Source organism: Corythoichthys intestinalis, chromosome 9 (assembly GCF_030265065.1).
Source record: "Corythoichthys intestinalis isolate RoL2023-P3 chromosome 9, ASM3026506v1, whole genome shotgun sequence".
In the NCBI taxonomy this organism is placed as follows: Eukaryota; Metazoa; Chordata; class Actinopteri; order Syngnathiformes; family Syngnathidae; genus Corythoichthys; species Corythoichthys intestinalis.
The window spans coordinates 19,263,271-19,286,446 of record NC_080403.1 but is presented as its reverse complement, the minus strand read 5'-3'; the positions used below and the strand labels follow the sequence as shown (position 1 = coordinate 19,286,446).

The 23,176-nt window shown below is 38.9% G+C and overlaps 1 protein-coding gene across 2 annotated transcripts; it reads left to right on the top strand.

Moving 5' to 3' along the window:
- The first annotated feature begins 966 nt into the window (after positions 1-966).
- Positions 967-22,860, top strand: sh2d5 (SH2 domain containing 5). Of its 2 annotated transcripts, none has more exons than XM_057846378.1 (10): positions 967-1,306; positions 4,975-5,040; positions 5,117-5,197; positions 7,134-7,208; positions 7,285-7,431; positions 7,515-7,715; positions 9,386-9,572; positions 11,148-11,253; positions 11,533-11,692; positions 22,179-22,860. In XM_057846378.1, exons 2-10 carry the CDS (start codon positions 4,990-4,992, stop codon positions 22,398-22,400), a joined length of 1,230 nt encoding a protein of 409 aa, XP_057702361.1. In that variant the 5' UTR covers positions 967-1,306; positions 4,975-4,989; the 3' UTR covers positions 22,401-22,860. The 2 variants fall into 2 exon arrangements, with proteins under 2 accessions (XP_057702361.1, XP_057702362.1); XM_057846379.1 differs by having other exon boundaries at positions 4,950-5,040.
- The last annotated feature ends 316 nt before the right edge of the window (positions 22,861-23,176 follow it).

Here is a 23,176-nt window from a genome sequence, read left to right as displayed (position 1 = left end):
AATATGGCCCAAACGCAAAAAAGATTGCTTCAATCAAAGAAAACTTTTTCAATGAAAAATTAAGTGTTCAAATGCAGATTTTTCAATCTCAAATATTTTTTTCGCTTTCAAAAACTTTTCTCTATGATGGAAATTTTTCATCTTTTGATTGAAGTGATTTTTCTTTTAGAAAATCTACATTTTTGAAGCAACTTATTTTTGATTGAATAATAAAGAGAAAAATGTCCTAGCCAAAATGTGGCCCCAACAACACAAATCAACATTACTTAAATCCAAAAGTTGCTTCAATCAAAAAAAAAAAAAAAAAGAAACGATTTAAATAAATAAATAAATACATAAAAACTAATCAAGGAAAAATAGCTTTCACATGCATTTTTTTTTTCAAATTTATTTTGCATTCAAAAACTTTTTTTTTTTTTTTTTTGATTGAAAATATATATTTTGATTGAAGCAACTTTTTTTTTCTTTTTATTGAAGCAATTTTTTTTAAATTGAATAATGAAGACAAAAATCTACCTCCATATGACTCCGCCCAGGGGATACAATTTTTTGACTGGGGTAACTACATTGGCACGACACCGGCGGGCGTACCAAATTCAATGGATGACGATCTTGGCAAAAAGTATTGCCTAAGCAGCCTGATTTAGAATTCCCCTCAAGAATGATGAGAAACAAAAAACGCTCATTGTCAACTTATTATTGTAAATATTCTTGTACGTTAATTTTATTGCTGACACTGCGTTTTGGGGTCATCAACATGTTGTGCCCCCCCTGCCCTAAAAGTCAAACACCGCCTATGCTTGCAGCCCCTTCCAGTTGAAATGTATTAGACGTCCGTTACGGGTGTTTTCAATATTAATTTCCAGTTTACTAACTACCACAACACATAGGCCTATAACTTGAAAAGATTACCAGTGTCCGAGAAACTTGAAACTGTTAATGTTTGTTATCAAATAACTCAGTGGCAGCAACTGACAGCGTTAGACGTCCTATCGCTGTCAATATAATCGAAATTTAATTTAATTTAAACCTAATTTGGCCGTAAACAACAAAAGTATTAGGAGGCGGAGCAATTCCAAATTCCGTTGCATGGAGGTGTGCTACTTCCGCCTTCTGACGTCATAAGTCATTAATCGACGAGTAAGAATGTGAGAGCAGCGGGCCAGGAGTCAACACATCAAGGGGAACCCGAACACAACTGCTTGGAGACGTCCTCGCCCTTAACCCAGCAACGAGGAGTCCCAACTCGGCTTGAGCAGCACACCTGAACCGAGGAACCACTGAAGCCCGGACGGTCAAACTTCAGGTGAGTGAGGGGCGGCGGTGTTGCCGACGAAAATAACCTTCAGTGAAGAAGGGGAGGTGGTCCGTGAATTTACCGTGTGGAGACGCGTTTGGGTGTCTTTTTTTCCAGCTTTTTTCAAGCGTGTGGATGAAGTCTTAAATGAAAACTGCACTAATTGTGTAAATAAGCGCCTCTATTCGCCAAAGTGTTAATAAATTGACGTTGTTTAATCCAGGAGATTTGATCTGCATTTACAGTGGGTGCAAGCAAGATCAACACAAATTTAATTGATGTCTGTCATTCTTTGCCGTGAAGTATAGGTGTCAAACTCGCGGCTTGGGGAGCCAAATCCGGTCCGCCATATCATTTTGCCCGAGAAAATAAATTACAGTGGCACCTCGACATACGATCGCTTCGACACATGATCTTTTTAACATCTGACGTGAAATTTCACTCGCCATTTGTTTCTGCATCCGACGACATGCTCGAAGTACGACGATTTATGATAGCGCCACAGTTTTTGTTTTGCGCAAGACAAACGCACGGCGGATTTTCTTGTGAGAGAAATCAACATGGGTTCCAAGAAGATTAGTGCAGGTGGTGAATAAAGGAAAAAGGTGACACTTACCATTGAAATGAAGATTAAAAGTGTCCGTGAACTAGCTCGACAATGCGGCCACCTTGACGGTCCTCCTCTGACCTCCCTTTGCCAGAATTTAAAAGTTAAGGTGACAATTATTATTGTTGTGGTAACATTGCCAGCTTCGTCAGGTTATTAATCATGTATTTTAGAACCTGTGCAACACAACAGGCCTACTGTTCACCGCAGTTGACACCACCAATACTGCACTCTTCATCTCACTGTTATGTCAGCCACAGCACGCAAAATGCGTCTGCCACATTAGAACCCAATTACAACAGGAATTATTAATTATAATTATTATACTGCATTATTATTCCGATTTTTACTTATAATTTATTTGTTTTGCTATGTGTAATTGCCATTTGTAATAGTACCGGCAGTATTTATTAAGGATTTAGTGTAGGTTTTCAGGCTGTGGAACAAATTAAAGGAATTGTAATGTATTCTTATTGGAAAATCCTGCTCGACATACGACCGTTTCGACTAACAAATAAGGTCCTGGAACAAATTAACGTACAGTATGTAGAGGTACGACTGTATTTGCATCGCTCGTGTTAGTCACTTCAATAATATTTAAATAAAATTCTGAGAATATGCTGCTTTATTCCCTTTTTTGTTTTTAACATGTAAATCGTAAAATGAAATGCCCCTTTTCCCCCCTCAATTGCTTTGGTACGTTTCTCAGATCAGAATTGAAATTTTGAAAACTACTTGTTCAATCCTCGCAACATCGTATCACTAGTGCACATCAAAAAAGCAGTTTCTCATTTCTTTGAGCAAGTTGCAGATGTTTTTGTGCATCCATGCAAATGATTTTGCTCAATTCTCTGTTGTTATCAATTGCATCTGTCATGATGGTAAAAACGGATGATCATGGGTCTCTATTGAACAGGCTCACCACCCACAACATTTAGTCATTATTTCATTGCATAAGTCTACATGCAAAATGTCCAACATCTAACATATTCAGGGAATGGTTTGTAACCCAAAACAGAATGGTAATGGAGTTCCTACCACCATACTACCTGTTCCTCAATCCCGTAGAAGAATTTTCTTCACATGAAGATGGCAAGTGTACGATCACCAGCCTCACACTGGGATGACTTTTCTGGATGCCATGAATGCAGCATGCAGTGACATCACAGCAGATGCCTGCACAGGCTGGATAAGGCATTCAAGAAGATTCATTCCACGCTGTATAGCAAGAGAGGACATCCATTGGATGAAAATTTGTGGCCCAACAGGGAGGAATGTCAAGATGTGTATAAAGAATGGGGGGTAGAATCTCGACATGTAGCACTCAAAGTTTATTTGTGCCGATTGTCTTATGTTCACAACTCTTATTTTGCTTGGTTTTTTTTTCTTTGTGATACAGTGCTGTCATTTGCTTTCTGTATCGCAGTGACATGGTCAGTCAAGAAATTGTAAAAACAGTAAAAGTGTAAACTTGTGGAATCTTGTCCAGTCTCTTGTAATCAACCTCTCACACACAAAGGTGTAATTTGCAATTTACATCAAAACTTACGTACACCATCTCAGGCATCAGAGCCTTCCACCACAGTAATTGTTCAATTGAGAGCATGACTAAGCAATTTGACTGTCTTGTTGTCTGTACACATTGAAACAAGGACTTGTCATTCTGACAGCACTGACATGTTCATTCACAGAAATGTAATTTTGAGCGATAGACTAAGTATTTTTCACAAAACTGGCTTTTGCTGGTAATCCATGTTGTTTTGCTACTTGTGCGACATGTTGTGAGGGCTGAACAAGTAGTTTTGAGAATTTCTGATCGAAAGTCTGACCTGAGAAACGTACCAAAGCAATTGAGAAAAACAAATACAAAAATGAAGAAATCAAAAAACAAAAATCTTAAATACATTTAAAAGATCAGGAATAAATTAAAACAAAGAGAATATAGAATTTTTTTTCTTTTTATAATTAAAAATAAAAAAATAAAGTATACTTAATGTTTACCACTTTTTTCTTTAAAAAAAAAAAATATTTTTTTTTTTTAATTGTTTTTCCGTTTTTTTTTTTTTTTTAAATTAATAAATCAAAAATAGATTTTTAAAATTTAAAATAAATTTAAATACTGTAAATGGTGTTAAACCATAGACTTCATAATTATATTGACGGGTCACATCTGTCCGACAATGCGCCACGCCTTCAAGTAGGGGGCCTGCCCACACCCATCAAGAGGAGTTATTTTCAAGCACACGCATGCAGTGATCTAACACCGGATTTAGGTTGGAAAAAGTATGAAAACTGTACCGCATGCAAACAGGAAGGATTGTCTCAGGAGTTATTTGTTCGAGGATTCAAGGTAGTTATTATATTTTTCGTACCATGCATGCACTTTGAAACGTTGTGAAAAAAAAAAAATCAACTGGAGAAATCAGCAGCTATGGCATTGCCGTCATAATTCGCAATATTTACGTAAAATAAATGCTAACTGCACGCTTTTTTGCTTTTAACCAAGAATCGAGACTGTTTTACGTCCAAATCTATAAAGAATTCAGCAAATTAAGCATTTATTCACACAAACTTTCAACAGAAAAAGCTCTTTGTGGTGATAAGGCGGTGCTACAGTGGCTTAAAGACGAGCAGCACATTCGACATATTTACGTAAAATAAATGCTAACTGCAGGGTTTTTTTGCTTATAACCAAGAATCGAGACTGTTTTACATCTATATAAAGAATTCAGGGATTCACACATTTAATCACAAGAATTTTCAACGGAAAAAGCTCTTTGTCTGTGTTTCCACTCAGTCAGATTTGACGGAGATAGGCCTATTAATCGGACCCATGTCCTGTCAATATCATTATGAAGTCTATGGTTAAACACTATTTTTCTTCCTTTCGGCTTTTCCCTACAGGGCTTGCCACAGCGACTCAGTTGACTCTATCTAACCCTGTCCTCTGCATCCTCTGCTCTCACACCAACTACCACAATGCACCATAATACAGAATTTATTTACAGATCCACAGATGTTGCTCTTTTTCTTTGATTTCACCAGTTTGTACATTGTGCGAAATCTTTAGACATCTCCAGGCACCATGGGCGAAGCAGCAGTCAAAGAGGATGGCACAGTCATACGATCAGCTGAGGTCTGCATTACTCGTAATGCCTTTATTCGCACGTTTGTCTACATTTAACACTATTACTTATTGTATTGGTCCAAAGTACATCGGCTCATTTCTGGTGGATGACAGCTGCCTGGACGACCAGATTGAGCAACTGCACAGGAACCTGAAGACCCTGAAAGTAAGTCATAGGCAGAGGAACTGTGTAGGAACTGCTATTTAATGTGATGTCCTTCGGCGTGCCATTACTCTAACAAATCATATAACTCTATGATAGTGTTATATTATTACATAAAAACAACAAATTGAATGACACACACACAGTGCTAGAGATTTTATGTCACAAAATATGACACACAAATATTTGCATTTTCATTCATTTTCATTATAGTACTGATAAATCCAGTACTTGAGCACAATTTGTGCATTGTTGCCAACAACTTATGCCATTAAATGTTCATTTGCCCTTCCCAGTCATATAGACCCTACCCACCGACGTCACAAAACCACGTGCTCGCTGTATGGTTCCGCCCACTTGTCCGTCATTTTGTCTATGTATTAGCATTGGTTTCAATTGATCGAGGAATTTAAAATGCATTTCATGGAAGACCCGGTGCTTTCTGATGCCGTAAACTCATTGGATGTGTTGCATAAAAGGCGTTATGTGGAAAAGCTTCGTTCTATACCAGCGGTCTCAAACCGACTCCACAAAGGGCCGCAGTGGGTCCTGGTTTTTGTTCCAACAGATCCAGCACAAACAGTTCAACCAATGAGATTTCTACTAACATAAGCAGCACCTGATTGCAATCAACTGATTACACTTGTAAGAAACCAGATTGGTGAAAAGGTATTTGTCTCGTTTGGTTGGAATGAAATCCAGTACCCCCTGCGGCCCTTTGAGGACCGGTTTGAGACCACTGTTCTATACAGTCGCCAGATCCATATTTGATGCCCAAATCGATGTTTTTCGACCCACTGTCTTCGCCCTGTCTGCCTGACATCTGCTACGCTGATATTTACAATTATCTTGTCCACACAAAATCAGCCTATTCTCACGAAAATTTGAAAAACTTCAAGAGCTTGGAGGCTTATAAATACTTCGTTGCTGGTTGGGTGAAACAGGTCCTCGTCCACGAAAATTCGGCAGGAATCTATCTTATGCTTGGAAAGGTGAGTTACGAAATTTTCAATTCAAAATCTTTTGTTATTGCTAACATCCACTGTCAAGTCTAATGTATTTCATGTCGTTTGTCAATGGAGTTAAGGCTTTTAATGTTTATATGGTTTAGCGATAGCACTCTCACTACATACATACGTGTATGTTGTCGGCGATTAGCCTAGCAATGATCTTAATGGTGGTTATTTGTCAGCCCAAAACCCTCTAAGTATATCTTAAATGCATCTTACCGGATATAAAATGACTACTACATAGTCTGTGGTGATTTTTTGGTGCCCAGTTTTCACGTCGAATTGCAGCCGTCCATTTCGCTCTCCTCTTTGGATCCCTCGGAATACGGTAAAACTTCAAGTCTCTCCTTCCATCTTCTCTGTTAGTGCAACCAACAGCCACACACGCCTTCACCATTTTGATTATTAATGTTAAGGAGCAGAAAAACACGCCGTAAATAGGAGGAATGTACGTAGCCGTAACAGGTTAACACTATGTTTTGACGGACAGTTGGGCGGTACCATTCAGGAGAGCGGAGTTGTGACGTCACGTGGGTAGGGTCTATAAAGACCAGAATGAACAATTGTTCGTCGTACAAAATGCCATAATTTAGGATCGACCTGGAGACCTGATACCAGCTTTACAAAATCATTGTGATGATTTACTCTTTTATTTGTATTATTAGTATTATTTTATTTGTATGAAGGTACTATTTGACAGGTTATGTCCATGTTTTTTGTTTAAATTATTGGTAACAAAAAATTCTCACATCATTGCTGAAAGTGACGACAATGTAAAAAAAGTTGTCTAGTTTAGTGAAAAACATGAAGTCGATGCACACGATTTGCTTTTCTGGACCACACAAAATCATGTGGCGGGCCAGATCTGGCCCTCAGTCTCTAAGTTTGACACCTGATTTGGTGTAATATGCTGCACTATTCCTCATTAGACATCCAAGAAGAAAAGGCCTGTATCCCTAAAGTTCTCCATCAAAGGTGTGAAAATGTACAACGAGGATGAAACGGTATGGATGTTTTGTGTTTAGGAGGGCAATTCAAATCAACATTTTTTGGGGGTTCAGCGTTTAATCTGGCCTCCAGACTCTCTTGATGGCCCACGCCCTGCGCAGAGTGTCACTGTCTACCGCAAGACCAAGCGACGCCCAGTTTGCATTTGTCTCGCACAACCCAGGCAGCACCGACGCCCAGCTGTACTGCCACGTTTTTCGAGCCAGACACGCCAGAGCCGTAAAACAACAAATCCGACTCAAGAGGCTCTTCTGATTGAAGAGGAATTGCAACCCGCTCCTTATTCCTTCCTCCAATTTTAGGCGCAGTTCTTGAACCTTCTGCTGTGCCGCTGTTTCCAGCTGTCTTACCTGGAGAAGCACCCAGAAGAAGCCCAGGAAGTTTCTTCCGGCTCTGCACCCCGTCGTAATCCGTCGCTGCTCAACCACGGTTTCCCACTCAGTGTTAGCGCCCTGGTGTCCTTCAGAAGAGCTCCGTTTCGGGGGTTGATGTTCGGGTCTAAGGTTAGCGAACTAAGTGAGTTTTAGTGTTGCACCGTTACTAGTATCAGAAGGGGCCCGCGATACAGCACAAAAACGTAGGCATCGGTATCGGGAGTACAGTACTAAGAAATAATGCATCGATACTATGCAATATGTGCTCTTCGAGATTTTCCTTCCCAAAATGGAGAGGTGGATACCAACGTGTTACATGTACTCCAGTACATTTACTTGACTTTTTGAGAAAAATGTAGTTTTACTAACCCATACTTTTTACTTAAGTCGATTTGTGAAGAAAAAAACACTACTCTTACTCCGCTACTTGAGGCTGCACAAGAGTCGTTACATTTTTGCTCTTTATTGTACATATTAGATTTATTATTTTTTTTGCAAGCAATGCCAAGAGTAGCTCTACCAATTTAACCAATGAGACGTTGCAACAATAATCACATGACTCCATTATACTAATCGGACAAAAGCTTGCCGTTCTATGATCATGCCACTGACGCAAGCCTGTTTAATCACGTGATGTCTTTAAAGCACCGGAAAAAATGAAGTATTTCGACGTAGAGCGCTGCCCTCAACATCACTCGAAAGCGTGGATTTAAACCTCTCTCCCAGTTTTTTTTTTTTTTTTGGCGCCGACTTGACCACGAAAAACCAGAGATATGATCCTTTTAATTTCATAATAGTAACTATGAAGGAACTATTTGCTATTCAAACTAGGAACTATTTTCTGCACTAGAGGGCACTCGTGCTCTTTGGACGAATACTTCATTTCTGTCATTTTTTTTCTCTCGGCGGAATTCAATGATTTTTCTTTTATTTTGTATTTCTTTCGCTTAATGTGGTTGTGTAATGGGTGATTGTACAGTATCATTATAACAGCAGTTCATATGGATAACTTTGTGCTGAGAAAAAAAGCACCATTGTTAAAAAAAAAAAAAAAAAAAACTTTGTTTTTATGACTACTTTTACTAGAATAATATTAAGTAACGCTACTCTTACTTGAGTAAAAGTTTTAGCTACTCTACCCACCTCTGCCAAGATGGCAGTCGATCATAAACGGCTGAAGAATGCAATAAAAGTAGAAAAAAAAAGCTAAAAGTCATCAAATATTTTTTGTAAGATGGAAAATGATAGTCTTGTGGTGTTTTGAGTCAAGGAGATGAGTTTTTAATCTTCTCCTTTAGCAGTCGTGTGTTTTATATTGGCGCCAATACTTTAAATCCTGGATAAATTTATTTGTCAAATGGTAACGTTTTATGAGCACTGACATTGACATAAGCATTTATGAAGATGCAAGCTCTGAGGGAAAATGTGGAAAAGTAGGCTAGTGTACTTGAGTAGTCAGCTAGCAAAAAGTGATTAGAACATGATCTGAGCTAAGCTAGCGCACTAATGTGGTACAAAGGCATTGACTCTCCTACGATGGTTTTTAAGTAGTGTCTGACCAAGCCATGATGGCAATCATATTCTATTCAAGTGACTATATGCAGTGATTTAGTATTTTAAAAAAATATATATATATATATATTTTGTAGATTTTTTCCCCCCAAAAATCAGAACAGTATCAGGATCGGCCATTCCCACACTAAATGGTTTTGGGAGCCAGAAATGGTATCTGTGCAACACTCATGATTTTTACTTGTATTTCCGGAGAGCTTTTGAAAAACTACTCACATTTTCTCCAGAAACACAACAAGCCCGCTGAAGAGCAGCAACTTGGCAGCCAGGACGAAGTCTTTCCCTCGTCCTCCCCGTCCCTGGTGCGCAAGAAAGCCATCCGCAGCAAAGCGCTGCGCTCCGGGGCATACCGCTCCTTTACGTTCACGCCGCTCAAGCAGCGCCACGTCCAGGAGCGCCTCAGCGCATCTCAAGGTGGGCCCGGTGTTCAAAGGGCACTCTCCAGATTCAGGGACTTGATTAGGTAACGCCCTCGCTTCTTGCCCACTCAATGGGGAGTTCACGTGGTGGTGTTGCTTTAAAAGGTTTGGTAGGCTGCCACAGGTGCTCACTTTTGAGTCTTTAACAAGCTGGGACTTGTTTGGTTTTGTTATTGTTGGATTTTTGTCTTCACTTATTACGCTACAGAGATGTTCCAGAGGCATTTTCACACTAGCAGCAGCCTAGGGTGAAAGGTTCCAAAGAAGCTGGCATCCCACTTGCCAGTGTGACCAAATGTACAAGCGCCGACTTAAAGGGATAGACAACATCTAGTAAAAATTACCTTTATGTGAAAGACTGCTGCTCAAAGCATTTCAGTATGCAAATGGTGAATTTCTTAAACCTCTAAAATAGAAAAACATTTTTAAAAATTGCAGTACAATAAAGTGGAGAAATTGTATGTATTGGAGGATTACATAAAAATGTATTTTTAAAAAATTAAATATATATACTAAATTGAAATGAAAAAAAATACTGCTAAAATTAGATCATAAAAAAGAAAATTATAAGAAATAAAAGAATATAATAAAAAATACTAAATTGGAAAAAAAACTAATTGCTTGACTTTGATGATTTGATCATTTTTAAATTCATCATTTTTTAAAATATACTTTTTAATGTGATAAATCAATTTTAGTTCATAGCAGAACCATCTAAAGACCTTTCATCGCCACTACCAAAGCGTAGCGGCGACGTTCCATCAAAGACAACACAATGACATTAAAATATGGCATAACGATCTTATTTCTCAACCGACTATCGAAATAATATTTTATCAAAGTCAATCTGCTATTCACTCAAAAGGGTGTCATTGACTTTATTAGATGTACAATCCATTTGATGTGATATAGTCAACTGGATTGGACGTATACTAGTGATAAACTCATTTAAATTCACAGCAGAAGAATGATTGGACGTGCAAAGCTGGCGGCCATCTTGTGTAGTGCAGCTTGCAGTTTGAAACGACCGGGGTTGGGCAAAATAATTCAAACACCTGACATTTTGACATCATAATCATTTAACATAATTGTTAAAGAATGGCATGAGGAACAGTCTAAAAAAGTTGAACATCTTGTACGGCAGGCACAATCATCAGACCTCAACATTATTGAGCATTTATGGTCAGTTTTAGAAATTCAGTTACAACGTTTATTTCCAACGCCATTTTCTCTAAAAGAGTTAGAGGCTATTCTAACTAAAGAATGGCTTAAAATTCCTTTGGAAACAATTTACAACTTGTACTAATCAATCTCGGAAAACTGAGGCTGTAATTTCCGCAAAAGCTGGACCTACATCATATTAAATTAATTTTTGTTGATTTTTTTAATAAGGTGTTTACATTATTTTGTCCAACCCCTGTACATCTCGAAAAGTCCATATCGCGCAGCATCAGCACGTTATTTCTTGGTACGCCCCGATTCCACTGACTTCCTCTTAGTGCCGTATCTGTATCGATACTTGTATCGGTGCAACACTAATTTAAAAAGTCTTCTCTTTTCTGTGGAGTAGAAAAGGACCACGAGAAGACCCCAGCAAGACGATCCCGGGCCCCGAGCTTGGCCGAAACCGAGGAAGCGCTGGCTCAGGCAGTTTGGTGTTGGGGTGGTATCGCAACGTGAGTGTATACTTTCAGTTCAGTCCTGATAACATGTTTGTGTATAATTAGGAACGCAAATTGTGGTAGAGAATCTAGAGAGTATCAAGAGTCTGGGTTTTGTTACCATGACGAAGCCCTGGCATTCTGACGACAGACTGCAAGACCAAAGCCCAGAGTCTGTGTGCAAGGGGGGGTTGCGCCCATAAAAACTATAAAAGCATTTTTCCTCATGGAGGCAGCAACAGGCTAACAAAAGATTGACTTGAAAGTTCAATTTCACACTTATATGCTTCACAGTGACAGCAGCTACTCCCTCCTGGCTGATGACGTTTTGGGTTCCTACCTCTTATGCCCGCACCCCAAGAAACCCAAAAGTGGGTCCCTCATCATTCGATTTCCATCTGGCCTTGTCACCCACCTCATCGAAAACACACGTAAAGGCAATTTTCTTTTGGAGGCAAGTAGACCGAATCCTATTACTTAAGGATGTTTCACACTAGCGGCAGCCCAGTGTAAAAGCAGCCAGTGGCTAGCCTAAAATGGGAGAGTCACGTAGACTAACATACAGTAGACTCTGTCAGAGCCTTGTAGAATGAGATATGTGACACTCTTACCTCGCCCCGGGTGGTCGAATGGTTCACGTAGGCCTGAATATATTGGTACCTCTACTTAAGAAATTAATTGGTTCTGGAAGTAGTTTCGTAACTTGAAAATTCTGTTAGAAGAGACGCGTTTTCTGTGTAAATGCCCTACTCCGTTCCAAGACACCCAAAGTTCAGACATAAAATCTTTTATAATGCATAAAAATGCATCAAAAATAAAATAAGAATAAGAAATAAAATCAGAGTTGTGCATTATGTAAAAAAACAAGAATAAAGAATACAGAGATCCCTCGTTTTTCACGATTCATAGGGACCAGAACCCACCGCAATAAGTGGAAGAACCGCGAAGTCGCGAAACCCCCCCCCAAATAAAAACTTTTTTGTGTGTGTGTGTTTAATAATATAATAACAATAATATATTTATTCAGATTTAGCATTGGAAAGATACATATAAGACATATGTTTTCACTATTTTTCCCAAAGTATAATTTAAAAAAAAATTGTGTGTATATATAGATATATACACACCAGAGGTTGCGCTAGACATTTTCGTTGTCTGTCATTTTGACTGACAGGGTCATAAAAATCCGGTCATAATCTATTTTTACCAGTCACTTAAATTTTTAAAATGATAATGATGACATATTCAATAGTATTTAGTTTTCATTCATTTTTAATTAATATTGTAACGCTTGCTTGGCGGCGAAAAATTAGACACGGAAGTTGTATTTTTCTCCCTCTTTTTACTCTGCTTACCGCCAACAACACCAACAAAACAACTCCACTCCCAAAGAAAAAGAGTCAACTATATAGACCCCAATCACCAACGTCACACAATGATCTTAATTGTGGTTGTCAGCCCAAAATCTTCTAAATATATATTAAATGCATCTTACCAGATAAAAAATGACTACTACATAGTCTGTGGTGATCGTTTGGTGCCCAGATTTCTTGTCGAATTACAGCAGTCCATCTCGCTCTCCTCTTCGGGTCTCTCAGAATACGGTAGAAATTCAAGTCTCTCCGTCTATCTTCTCTGTTACTGCAACCAACCGCCACACATGCCTTCGCCATTTTGATTATTAATGTTAACGAGCAGAAAAACACGCCGTAATAGGAGGCATGTACGTAGCAGTAATGTGTAAACACGACGAGCTGACGGACAATATGGCTGCTCCAGTCAGGGGGCGGAGTTGTGACGTCATGTGATTGGGGTCTATAGACAAGTTTCCTGAGCGAAATATGGGCTTCGCACTTCCGGTCCGGTTGAGTATCAGTGTATTAGCAGTGTATTGACGACGATAAAACTACGAAATCAAGCCAGAGCAACCCATGAAATCTTCAAAAATTGATTCAGCACGACCTAGATGACACGTAGATGAGATTGGATGGCAGTTCGTGTCACTTCGTTGATCATTCGTGGACAAAATTATTAACAACGGTCAGCCTGTGTTAACGTGAGGAATGGATTGATACTACGGCCATTAGTGACCAAAATGTGGTGAAATTACAAGTTATATTACATTTGCCGACTGCAGAAGGGCTGACATGGAATGTTTTGTTACAAGGAAATGCTACAAGGTTATGTACATATGATGTAAACACAAATAGTATGTCATTCCTTTTTTTATTGCAGGCATTGATCGCAATAAAACATTTAGACATAATTCCATTTCTTGTTTTATTTAAAACGATTGGTGCACTCCAAAACAGGTCAATAAATCACATTTATAAAAGTATTGCAAAAATAGCATTCGAGAATGTGATATCAGACCGCAGAGCTCCGGAGCCTCGTGAACAAATAGCGACATCACGGAGGCCCTCGGTGGCATTTAGATGTGCTTTTTTCCCGTCCTCGGTAATTCCAGCTCCAATAGCATATATTTAAAGATGCTACCGTTCACAAGTTCGTAGTTGGATCACGGCGATCTCGGCGAACCACCGTCTGTCACAATTCCTGCCTCTCTCTCGGCCTCTCCCGGGAGTCGAGCCGTCATCATCATTGTGGAACGCAAACGATATATGTTCGATATATGTCCATCAACGTACAAGCCAAGTTGTCTTCCCTTTTATAACAGCGTTTCCCAGCTGTAAACAAACGAATAAAAACTTGCAACACTTGGATTTATGCGGTGCATTCAAACACGATTAGCAACAGGCGGCTAGCAGCAGTAGCAGAAGCTAGTTGTTGTAAAAATGATTAAACTTCGTAATTACAATCATCATCGTAATATCAATAGCAAAGGCAACAAGTCGTTTCATGCGCCAGATTTTAGGTTTCGTATTTTTAGAGCACATTACCTTCCATAACAGCGGGGGCATGACTGCAGGAGCTGTCAGTTTTGTACATCTCCTTCCCTCCCTCCTGTATGACGAGTACGAGCACCCATGGTTTGGAAATCGACATGGTACGAAGCATGGAGGCCTTGGCTTGGTTCTCCACCCGCCTACATCAAAATAACATTCCCGGGATCTTGTATAAAGACCTTCCAACTTCGATTCCACCGCCATTGACTTCAATGGCAAACAGGCGGAAACGGAAGGGGAAGGAAGACATAAAGTAAACCGGAAGTACCTCGGAAACTTGTCTATACACAGGCGGCAATCTAGTCCACCAATTGGATGACGCGCTGGCACACCGGGTGCACCAATAAGAACCTCGCGTTGATGTGTCAATCACGGTGCTACCGCCAGACCCCGGTGACGCTACAATATTCTGACAGAATAGCCAACGACGTCATGCATTAAGAGAGACAATAGCTAATTAATATGCTCGCTCGCCAGCCTGTGGTCTGGGGTGTGAATTGCAACCTGTCAAAATGACAGACGGACTTCAGTTTTTTCCGTCACCGTTTTAAAAAACCGGTCAACGACGGAAAATATTCGGTTAACGCGACCCCTGATACACTTTTTTTTTTTTTTTTTTTATGTAATAATTATAAATTTTAAACATGTTACTGTCCCACCGAATTATTTTTAAACAAGAATAAAGTAGTAATAGAAAAATGTTTGGCTTTATAAAATGCTTCATTGGGTGAGTCTACTCAAATCCGCTCGGAGCTGCTTATTTACACACAATGAGTTGCCACAGCAACTGTTTAAAAAGTTAAACGATGATTGACTCATGCGGTGCTTCTGAAGTTTGTGACATGATCAAACTCTGTCAATCATTGTTAACTTTGATAAACAACTCCTGTGCCTGTCACTGCCTGCCTGACATACAAAGAGCAGTGAGAGGGTGGGAGCGAGAGTGAGACTCTGCGATCGGCTCGGGACAGCTCATCTGTAAATCCGCGATGGACTGAGGGTGCGAAGTTTGAAGCGCGAAGTAGCGAGGGATCACTGCATAAGTTAATACACTCATGTAAAGCTGTCAGAACACGAGTAGCGAATGAAGAGGACGCTGGGATACAGTAGACAGAAATACAGTAGAGGTCCCTTCTTAGCCAATTGGATGCGAGGAATGCTAGACAATAGCCAATGGCAGAGCAGCTATTAGTATGTTAAGTTCAGTAAACTTGGATCTTGGATGAGAGTACTAGCCATACTGTATTTTTGCCTTTCGTATCCTGTAATTTCTTTCGTAACAAGAGGCAATATTTTCCCGTTGTATTAACCTAAAAATTCTGTATGTAGAGACCTTCGTAAGTAGAGGTCCCACTGTAGTTACGAGCACAAGCAGCGCTGTAACGGTTTTCGATGGAACGGACAGCGGTAATCGCGACATACTGTACAGTATATGGTAAAAATTGATAAAATCACATGTCTAAGTACTTGTTTGATTATCGCATTGGGGTCCACCCTTGTCAAAGTGATGTTTGGAACTATTCAAGGATCCGTTACTCGGAAGTATCCAGGAGTAAAATCAAAACTCTCATTCTACATGCCTCTGGACGCTGTCAGGAAGTGAAAAGCGGGTAGACTCCAGCAAGCATATTCTCCCTACTCCTATTTCAAGGAGTAGGGAAGATTAAAATAGCCGTGTAAAGAGTTTTACTACTACGATAAGGTGAATTGTTTTTGTTGTTTTGTTGGTGTAAATGAACTATAGTGATCCCTCACTACTTCGCACCCTCAGTCCATCGTGGATTTTTTTCAATAAAAAAAAAAAAATGCAGTATTTTATTTAAAAATGTATATGTATATATGCATATATACATGTACAAGTCATTGTTTTCTTTATATAAATGTATATAAATCTATCTCGTTTCTATAATAATTATTACATTTGCAGTGATAAAAAACTATTTGTAATAATATACATCTAAGGATTTTTTTTTGTTTGTTTTTGAATTACACTTTGGGGGGGAAAAAGGGGAAAAACATGTTAACTAACAATATTAAATCTGAATAAGTTCATTGGACGCACCCAAAAAAACTACAACATATTTTTAAAAAATAAATGTAATTAAGCTCCGGTCCCCATTAACCATGAAAAAAATGAGGGATCGCTGTATACATTGGATATATTACAAGGAGTGGTGTGGGAGCCATTTTTCGAGTGTCCAAGAGCTCAAAAAAGCACATTAACAAGGTGTACTTGGTTTCCTCGTTCATTTGTGTGTATCCATCCACTGAAACAGCCCGATAGCAGAGATATCATCACGCTTGCCCCTGTTATGCGATTCAATAAAAAAGGAGAATTTTTCGGTATAAAAACTTCTAATACAGATAGAAGCTTACTTGTTTTTATATTTTTCAACAAAGTCTCCCAGCACTGTCACACACTTTTCCCATCTGTGCAGAAGCTTCCGTATTCCCTAAGCGTAAAAATCTCTGGATTGATTTCTCAGCCAGTCGCTCACAACACTTTATCATCACTTTCAAACTTCGTGCCATTTTTTCAGACATATTTTGGCTGAAACATGTGGCACCATACTTAGTTGATATTCTTCTATGAATTTCAACTGATTTGCACCCTTCGGCAACCAAAAACTTAATAAATGACCACTGTACAATCCTAGAGCATGCTTCTTGGTCGGCCATCTTTGTTAATTGCCAAAACTCTCAAGTTTTTTTTTTAATCTTCAAAAGAAATTAAATCCATGTGAAAAAGAAGTAAAACAGAAAAAAGTAAGCTTCTATCTGTATTAGCAGTCCTAATACTGAAAAATTCACCTTATTTATTGAATGACACTAGTAGAACAAATTTCTGTTTTGGGCCCCGCCCCTCGGTGAAAATTCCCTCAATCAAGACTTGCCACTCCGTCGAAATCGGCCGCTACAGCTCACTTTCGCTGAAAAGCCTCCTCCCAAAGACACAATGAATGGGTTGCCGCTCACCCTTTCACACCGGGCTGCCGATAGTGTGAAACGTCCTATACGCCTAACATCTCCTGTTGCATGTACATGAAGGTGTTTGCCCAGATTCCAGCCTATGAGTTGCCATGTCAATATATTTTGCAAACGATATTATGAATCATTTGTAATTAAAAAATAAGTGGAATTTGCAATTTTTCCTCAGAGGATGATCCTACTAAGAAGACGAAAATATTCTAACCCCTTGATGCCTGAGTTCAAAGGGAATCTCGGACTTAGAATTATAGGCTCTAAAAAGCCACAATTGTTCTCTTGTACTAAAATATGTTATTAAAAACACATACAGTATTGCCAATGATTAAAATCTAATATTTAGTATATGTTTTGACCTACGGAGGGCGCCATTTTCATGCGCGCAATGGACACGTGGGGCGATGACGTGGTTTGTCACTCACTAGACAAACACTACCAGGTTACTGCAATTCCTTCTACGCGGCGAGATGTTTAACACATGCGCACCTCGGTGAAGAGTGCTTGGTATTTGTGTTTTTATTGAGTCTTTTATTACCTTTTCATTGGCTCAAAATACTTTTTGCATGTGTTTCCCTCTCATACTTTTCAAGCATCAAGTTTTCTTGTGGTAGCTTTAAATCGGATTGTATCGTCTGTTGACCATATTAGTCACGTTGCATATTTAAACCACACTTATTTGATATTACTATGTTAAAGTATTTTCTTAAGGCATCTTTACTGTTACTATATTGTATTCCGTCTGTATGCATCTAAACAAAACAAGCTCAAAGCATACGGTAGTACTTTGGGTGTCAAATTAGTCTTGTAGTACGTTTCACCCGTGTAGCATGTTTTGGAAGAACACCGTTCCCCCCCACACCTAAGCCTAAAATCTAAATTTTCTGGGGGAAGAAAAATTTTGAATTGGAAGGCATTTAAAAAAAAAAAAAAAAAAAAAAGTTTTTTAAACAGCAAAACTCCATCTGAAGGTGAGCGCAAGCAAGAGCAGAATTACAGGCGCCATGACTTTAACGAGATATTATCGCGTGCTTACCTTGTTTGGATCCAAAACTCCTTGTAGCATGTATCACAGCTGGATTTTTTGGGGATTTTATTGGTGAAACATGGTAATATAAAAAGGGTCGCGATGCAGAAATCACAGACATCAAGGAGTGGTCGAGATTTTCTTTTTCATATATTTACCCTTTTAAACGTTTTTTTTTTTTCCCCCAATTTTCCTTTGTTTGGATCGATTATTTGTCATCTAACATATCGGAGAAAATGCGACAGTAACAAAAAAAATACAATTGAGCGATAGTATGAGGTAAATATCCGTCACTTTTTTACAGACGCCATTTTTTTCATTGTGACATAATGTTTAAAAGTTTAAAATATATGAGTGAATAATTTTTTATTAAAAAAAGAAATATAAGACATCAATTCATGATTCGAAGCTAAAAACGACATTTTTAATAACAAATATAATTAATTACCTTCGTTTTATGGCTGGGTTGAAACAAAAGCAGTTGCGTACTGTCTGTAAACAGGGGTTTCCAGGGTAAAACGGACAAATTAAAGTTTGGGGGCTTAATGCGCCATGAATCTGCTATGGCAGCATATAGACATATTGTTCTATCAAACACAAAAGTTCTTTGGCTTAAAATACAGCAGTTTATTTTAAAGAGGAGTGCAAGAGCAGAAACTGCTTTTTCAGTCTTGTCTGTGTTTTCCGCCATATATATATTTTTTTTAATGTCTCACAACATCCTTGTTCAGTCATGGAACTAGACTGCACCGCCTTTCATAAGGCAAATTAACAAATCAAAAAATTAATTAGAAGATCATCCTCATCACCTTCAAAGCTCTTTACAGCCATCCTCCATTGCTAAGCTCCTTTGTATTAACATTCCTCGCCGTCCACTTCAGTCCTCTTCTACCTCCACTATTCTGTCCCCTGTGCCTGTCTTACCACCATCGGTTCTAGAGGTGTGACAAAATATCGAAATGGTGATATATCGTGATAGTTTGTATCCCAAAAGGTTATCGATATGCTCCTGCCAAGAATCGAGATAACGTTTTAAAAAGGTGTCAGTTTAAAAAAAAAAAAAAAAAAATGGACCAACAAGTTGCTACCAAAATCTTCCACCAAAATAGTGTCTCAGGTAAATCTAAGGCTGCCATTGACGGTGCTCGACGCCCAATCCATTTAGACTGGGAACGTTCGTTCATTCGAAATAGGGCTGCAGCTATCAATTATTTTAGTAGCCGATTAATCGATGAACTATTTATTTCTAATAATCGAGTAATCAGATAAGGGACATAAAAAATTAAAATACCTGAGCTGAGCTTTACATGGTGTGTGTATATACAGTTGTGGTCAAAAGTTTACATACACTTGTGAAGAACATAATGTCATGGCTCTCTTGAGTTTCCAGTTATTTCTACAACTCTGATTTTTCTCCGATAGAGTGATTGGAACTGATACTTCTTTGCCACAAAAAACATTCATGAAGTTTGGTTCTTATATGACTTTATTATGGGTTAACAGAAAAAGTGATCAAATCTGCTGGGTCAAAAATATACATACATGGATCTGAAAAAGAGAATCATTGACTTGAACAAGTCAGAAAAGTCACTTGGAGCCATTTCAAAGCAGCTGCAGGTCCCAAGAGCAACAGTGCAAACAATTGTTTGTAAGTATAAAGTGCATGGCACTGTTTTGTCACTGCCACGACCAGGAAGAAAACGCAAGCTATCACCTGCTGCTGAGAGAAAATTGGTCAGAAGGGTGAAGATTCAACCGAGACTCACCAAAAAGCAGATCTGCCAAGAATTAGAAGCTGCTGGAACACAGGTGTCAGTGTCCACAGTCAAGCGTGTTTTGCATCTCCATGGACTGAGAGGCTGCCGTGCAAGAAAGCGCTCCAAAAGTGGCACCTTAAGGCTCGACTGAAGTTTGCTGCTGATCACATGGACAAAGATAAGACCTTCTGGAGGAAAGTTCTTTGGTCAGACGAAACAAAAATCGAGCTGTTTGGCCACAATGCCCAGCAATATGTTTGGAGGAGAAAAGGTGAGGCCTTTAACCCCAAGTACACCATGCCTACCGTCAAGCACGGTGGTGGTATTATGCTGTGGGGCTGTTTTACTACCAATGGAACTGGTGCTTTACAAAGAGTAAATGGGATAATGAAGAACGAGGATTACCTTCAAATTCTTCAAGATAACCTAACGTCATCAGCCCAAAGATTGGGTCTTGGGCGCAGTTGGGTGTTCCAACAGGACAATGACCCCAAACACACATCAAAAGTGGTAATGGAATGGCTAAATCAGGCTAGAATTAAGGTTTTCAAATGGCCTTCCCAAAGTCCTGACTTAAACCCCATTGAGAACTTGTGGACAATGCTGAAGAAACAAGTCCATGTCAGAAAGCCATCAAATTTAACTGAACTGCACCAATTCTGTCAAGAGGAGTGGTCAAAGATTCAACCAGAAGCTTGCCAGAAGCTTGTGGATGGCTACCAAAAGCGCCTAATTGAAGTAAAAATGGTCAAGGGACATGTTACCAAATATTAGCACTGCTGTATGTATGTTTTTGACCCAGCAGATTTGATCACTTTTTTCTGTCCACCCATGATAAAGTCATAAAAGAACCAAACTTCATGAATGTTTTTTGTGACAAAGAAGTATCTGTTCCAATCACTCTATCGGAGAATAATCAGAGTTGTAGAAATAACTGGAAACTCAAGAGAGCCATGACATTATGTTCTTCACAAGTGTATGTAAACTTTTGACCACAACTGTATATATATATATATATATATATATAAGATCTATGTACAACAAAAGAACAATTGACTAACTTACATAGCAAATGTTTGCTAGCTTAAATGCTATAAAATGCGATAAAAAACGCTTTTCTACAATGCTCTTAACAAATGGGTCAGACACATATTCGCACAAAAAATGGCTGAATATACCTTTAAAGTAAATTGCGAATGCATTCAAGAAAATCATTAGCTCAAACAAAAACTTAGCTTATGTTGGTCTTAACAGGGAGCAGATGGATTCAGCCATGTGAAATGAGGTAGACTACCCGGCCGTGTATCCACCCAAATTAATGAAAATAAATGTAAACACTTTCAAGACAAACCATTACAACGCCACTTGAATTAAACGAATACTCGAAGCAGCAAAATTTTATTTGAATCTTTTTTTCTAATCGAATACTCGAGGTAATCGATTAATCGTTGCAGCACTAATTCGACACCAGAGCATTCGCAGTCATTCTGTCCGATTTTTCGGGGCATTTACAGGTCATTTCCTGTTGAGTTTGAGTCACTACCTAATCATTTGGGTCATTCCCAGGTCACTTTCTGTTCTGTAACTCAAAATAAACAGGAAGTGACCCATAAAATACCCCCAAATCAACAGGAAGTAACTGAAAATCAACAGGTAAATGACCTTAAATGGGCCAAAATTACCTCATTGCTTGAAATTGGCTACCAATGACGGCCATAGACGTTCAATTGGACGTCTACTAGTGATAAACTCATTCCAATTCACAGCAGAAGCTTGTTTTTCTGTTTATTAGTTGTTTGTAGAATATCCTAGAATGATTTCCTGACTGATGTATCGATAATCGTTGTATCGCCATATCGTCAGATCATCGTTATCGTGAGCTTTGTATCGCGTATCGTATCGTGAGGTAACAAGAGGTTCCCACTCCTAAATTCGGTTCCGGAGTGTTTAGTCACTCTGCCTCCCAGCTCTAGAACTCCCTACACACCTGACCTTCGCAATACAGCTTCTTTCCCACTTTTCAAATCCAGACTCAAAGTACATCTGATCGAATTATCTTATCCACCTTGATCTTCAGCTGTTTTGTAATGAATTTTTAATTTCATGTTCCTTTTATTTTGCTAATCTGAGCTTTCCTTCATTTTAATTTGTATCTCTTGTACAGTGTCCTCGAGTGTTTTGAAATAAAATGTATTATTAAGTACAGTAGCCATGTTTTGTTTTTCATGTCTAAACGACAAACGACTTTTTGTCTTTGGCTTGTGGCAGAAATCCAAAGCCGAATTCAGTTCCCTCGCAGAGCTGATTGAACATTACACGGAAAACCAAGATGGACTGCCATGCCGACTGAGCTGCGCCCGGGTCAACCACTGCTACGAGTGGGAGGAGGAAGACGCTACAGCGCCCAAGACCCAGGAGCGACGCAAAAGTCTGAACAAAAGTAGAATGCAGAGGATAGTGAAAGGAATAGGGGTAAAATTTGGGCACTAGAAGCGGTTTACGGCCAATTTTTTTGGAAGTCACTCTTCACGAAATCACACTAACAATGGTGGGACATTTCAAATGTATTAATACTCAACGCACCTTTCTAATTACTCTGTAAGCACTTCAAGTATCATTAATGTATAGGTCATTTGTCAAAGCTGTTTTTTGTATTTGCTGCTTTTATGTTTTTATATACGTATATACGTATGTTTTTTTTTAATGGACTTCCATAGTGTTTTTTAAGTATTTGCTCAATCTTTATGAGGTTAAGCACTTAGGCTGTTAAATCTGTTGACAAAACTGGTTTTCTTTCCATTGTCAACATGTTGCAAATATATTTGTTTATGTTTGAGTATGTGGTGTTAATTTATTTGCCACAAATTGTCAACAGTTTTTTTCTTGTGCTAAAATTTAGACGCGTGTGATAATCTACTTTAAACTCCTGTTATCACATTATGCGTGTGCTTGTAATTCAGCTAGCTTTCGTGCTAACCGTTTGACCTCACTTCATCCATCCAACAAGAAAATCCGATTTCTGGAGATATTACGTTCTCTTTCATAGGTCACATCCTGTAGATTTTTTGGTCACTTCCTAATCATTTTGGGGCACTTTGGGTCCCTTCCTTATTCCAACACTGGGTCCTCCCAGTTTAAATTAATTGGACGTCTATCATTGTCAAAGTTGGACAATGGGTTAATTTTGGGTCCCTTCCCTGTTAATTTTAGGCTACCTATAGTCATAGTTTGACTTTAGTGGCAGGGTGGGGAAAAACATGTTGATG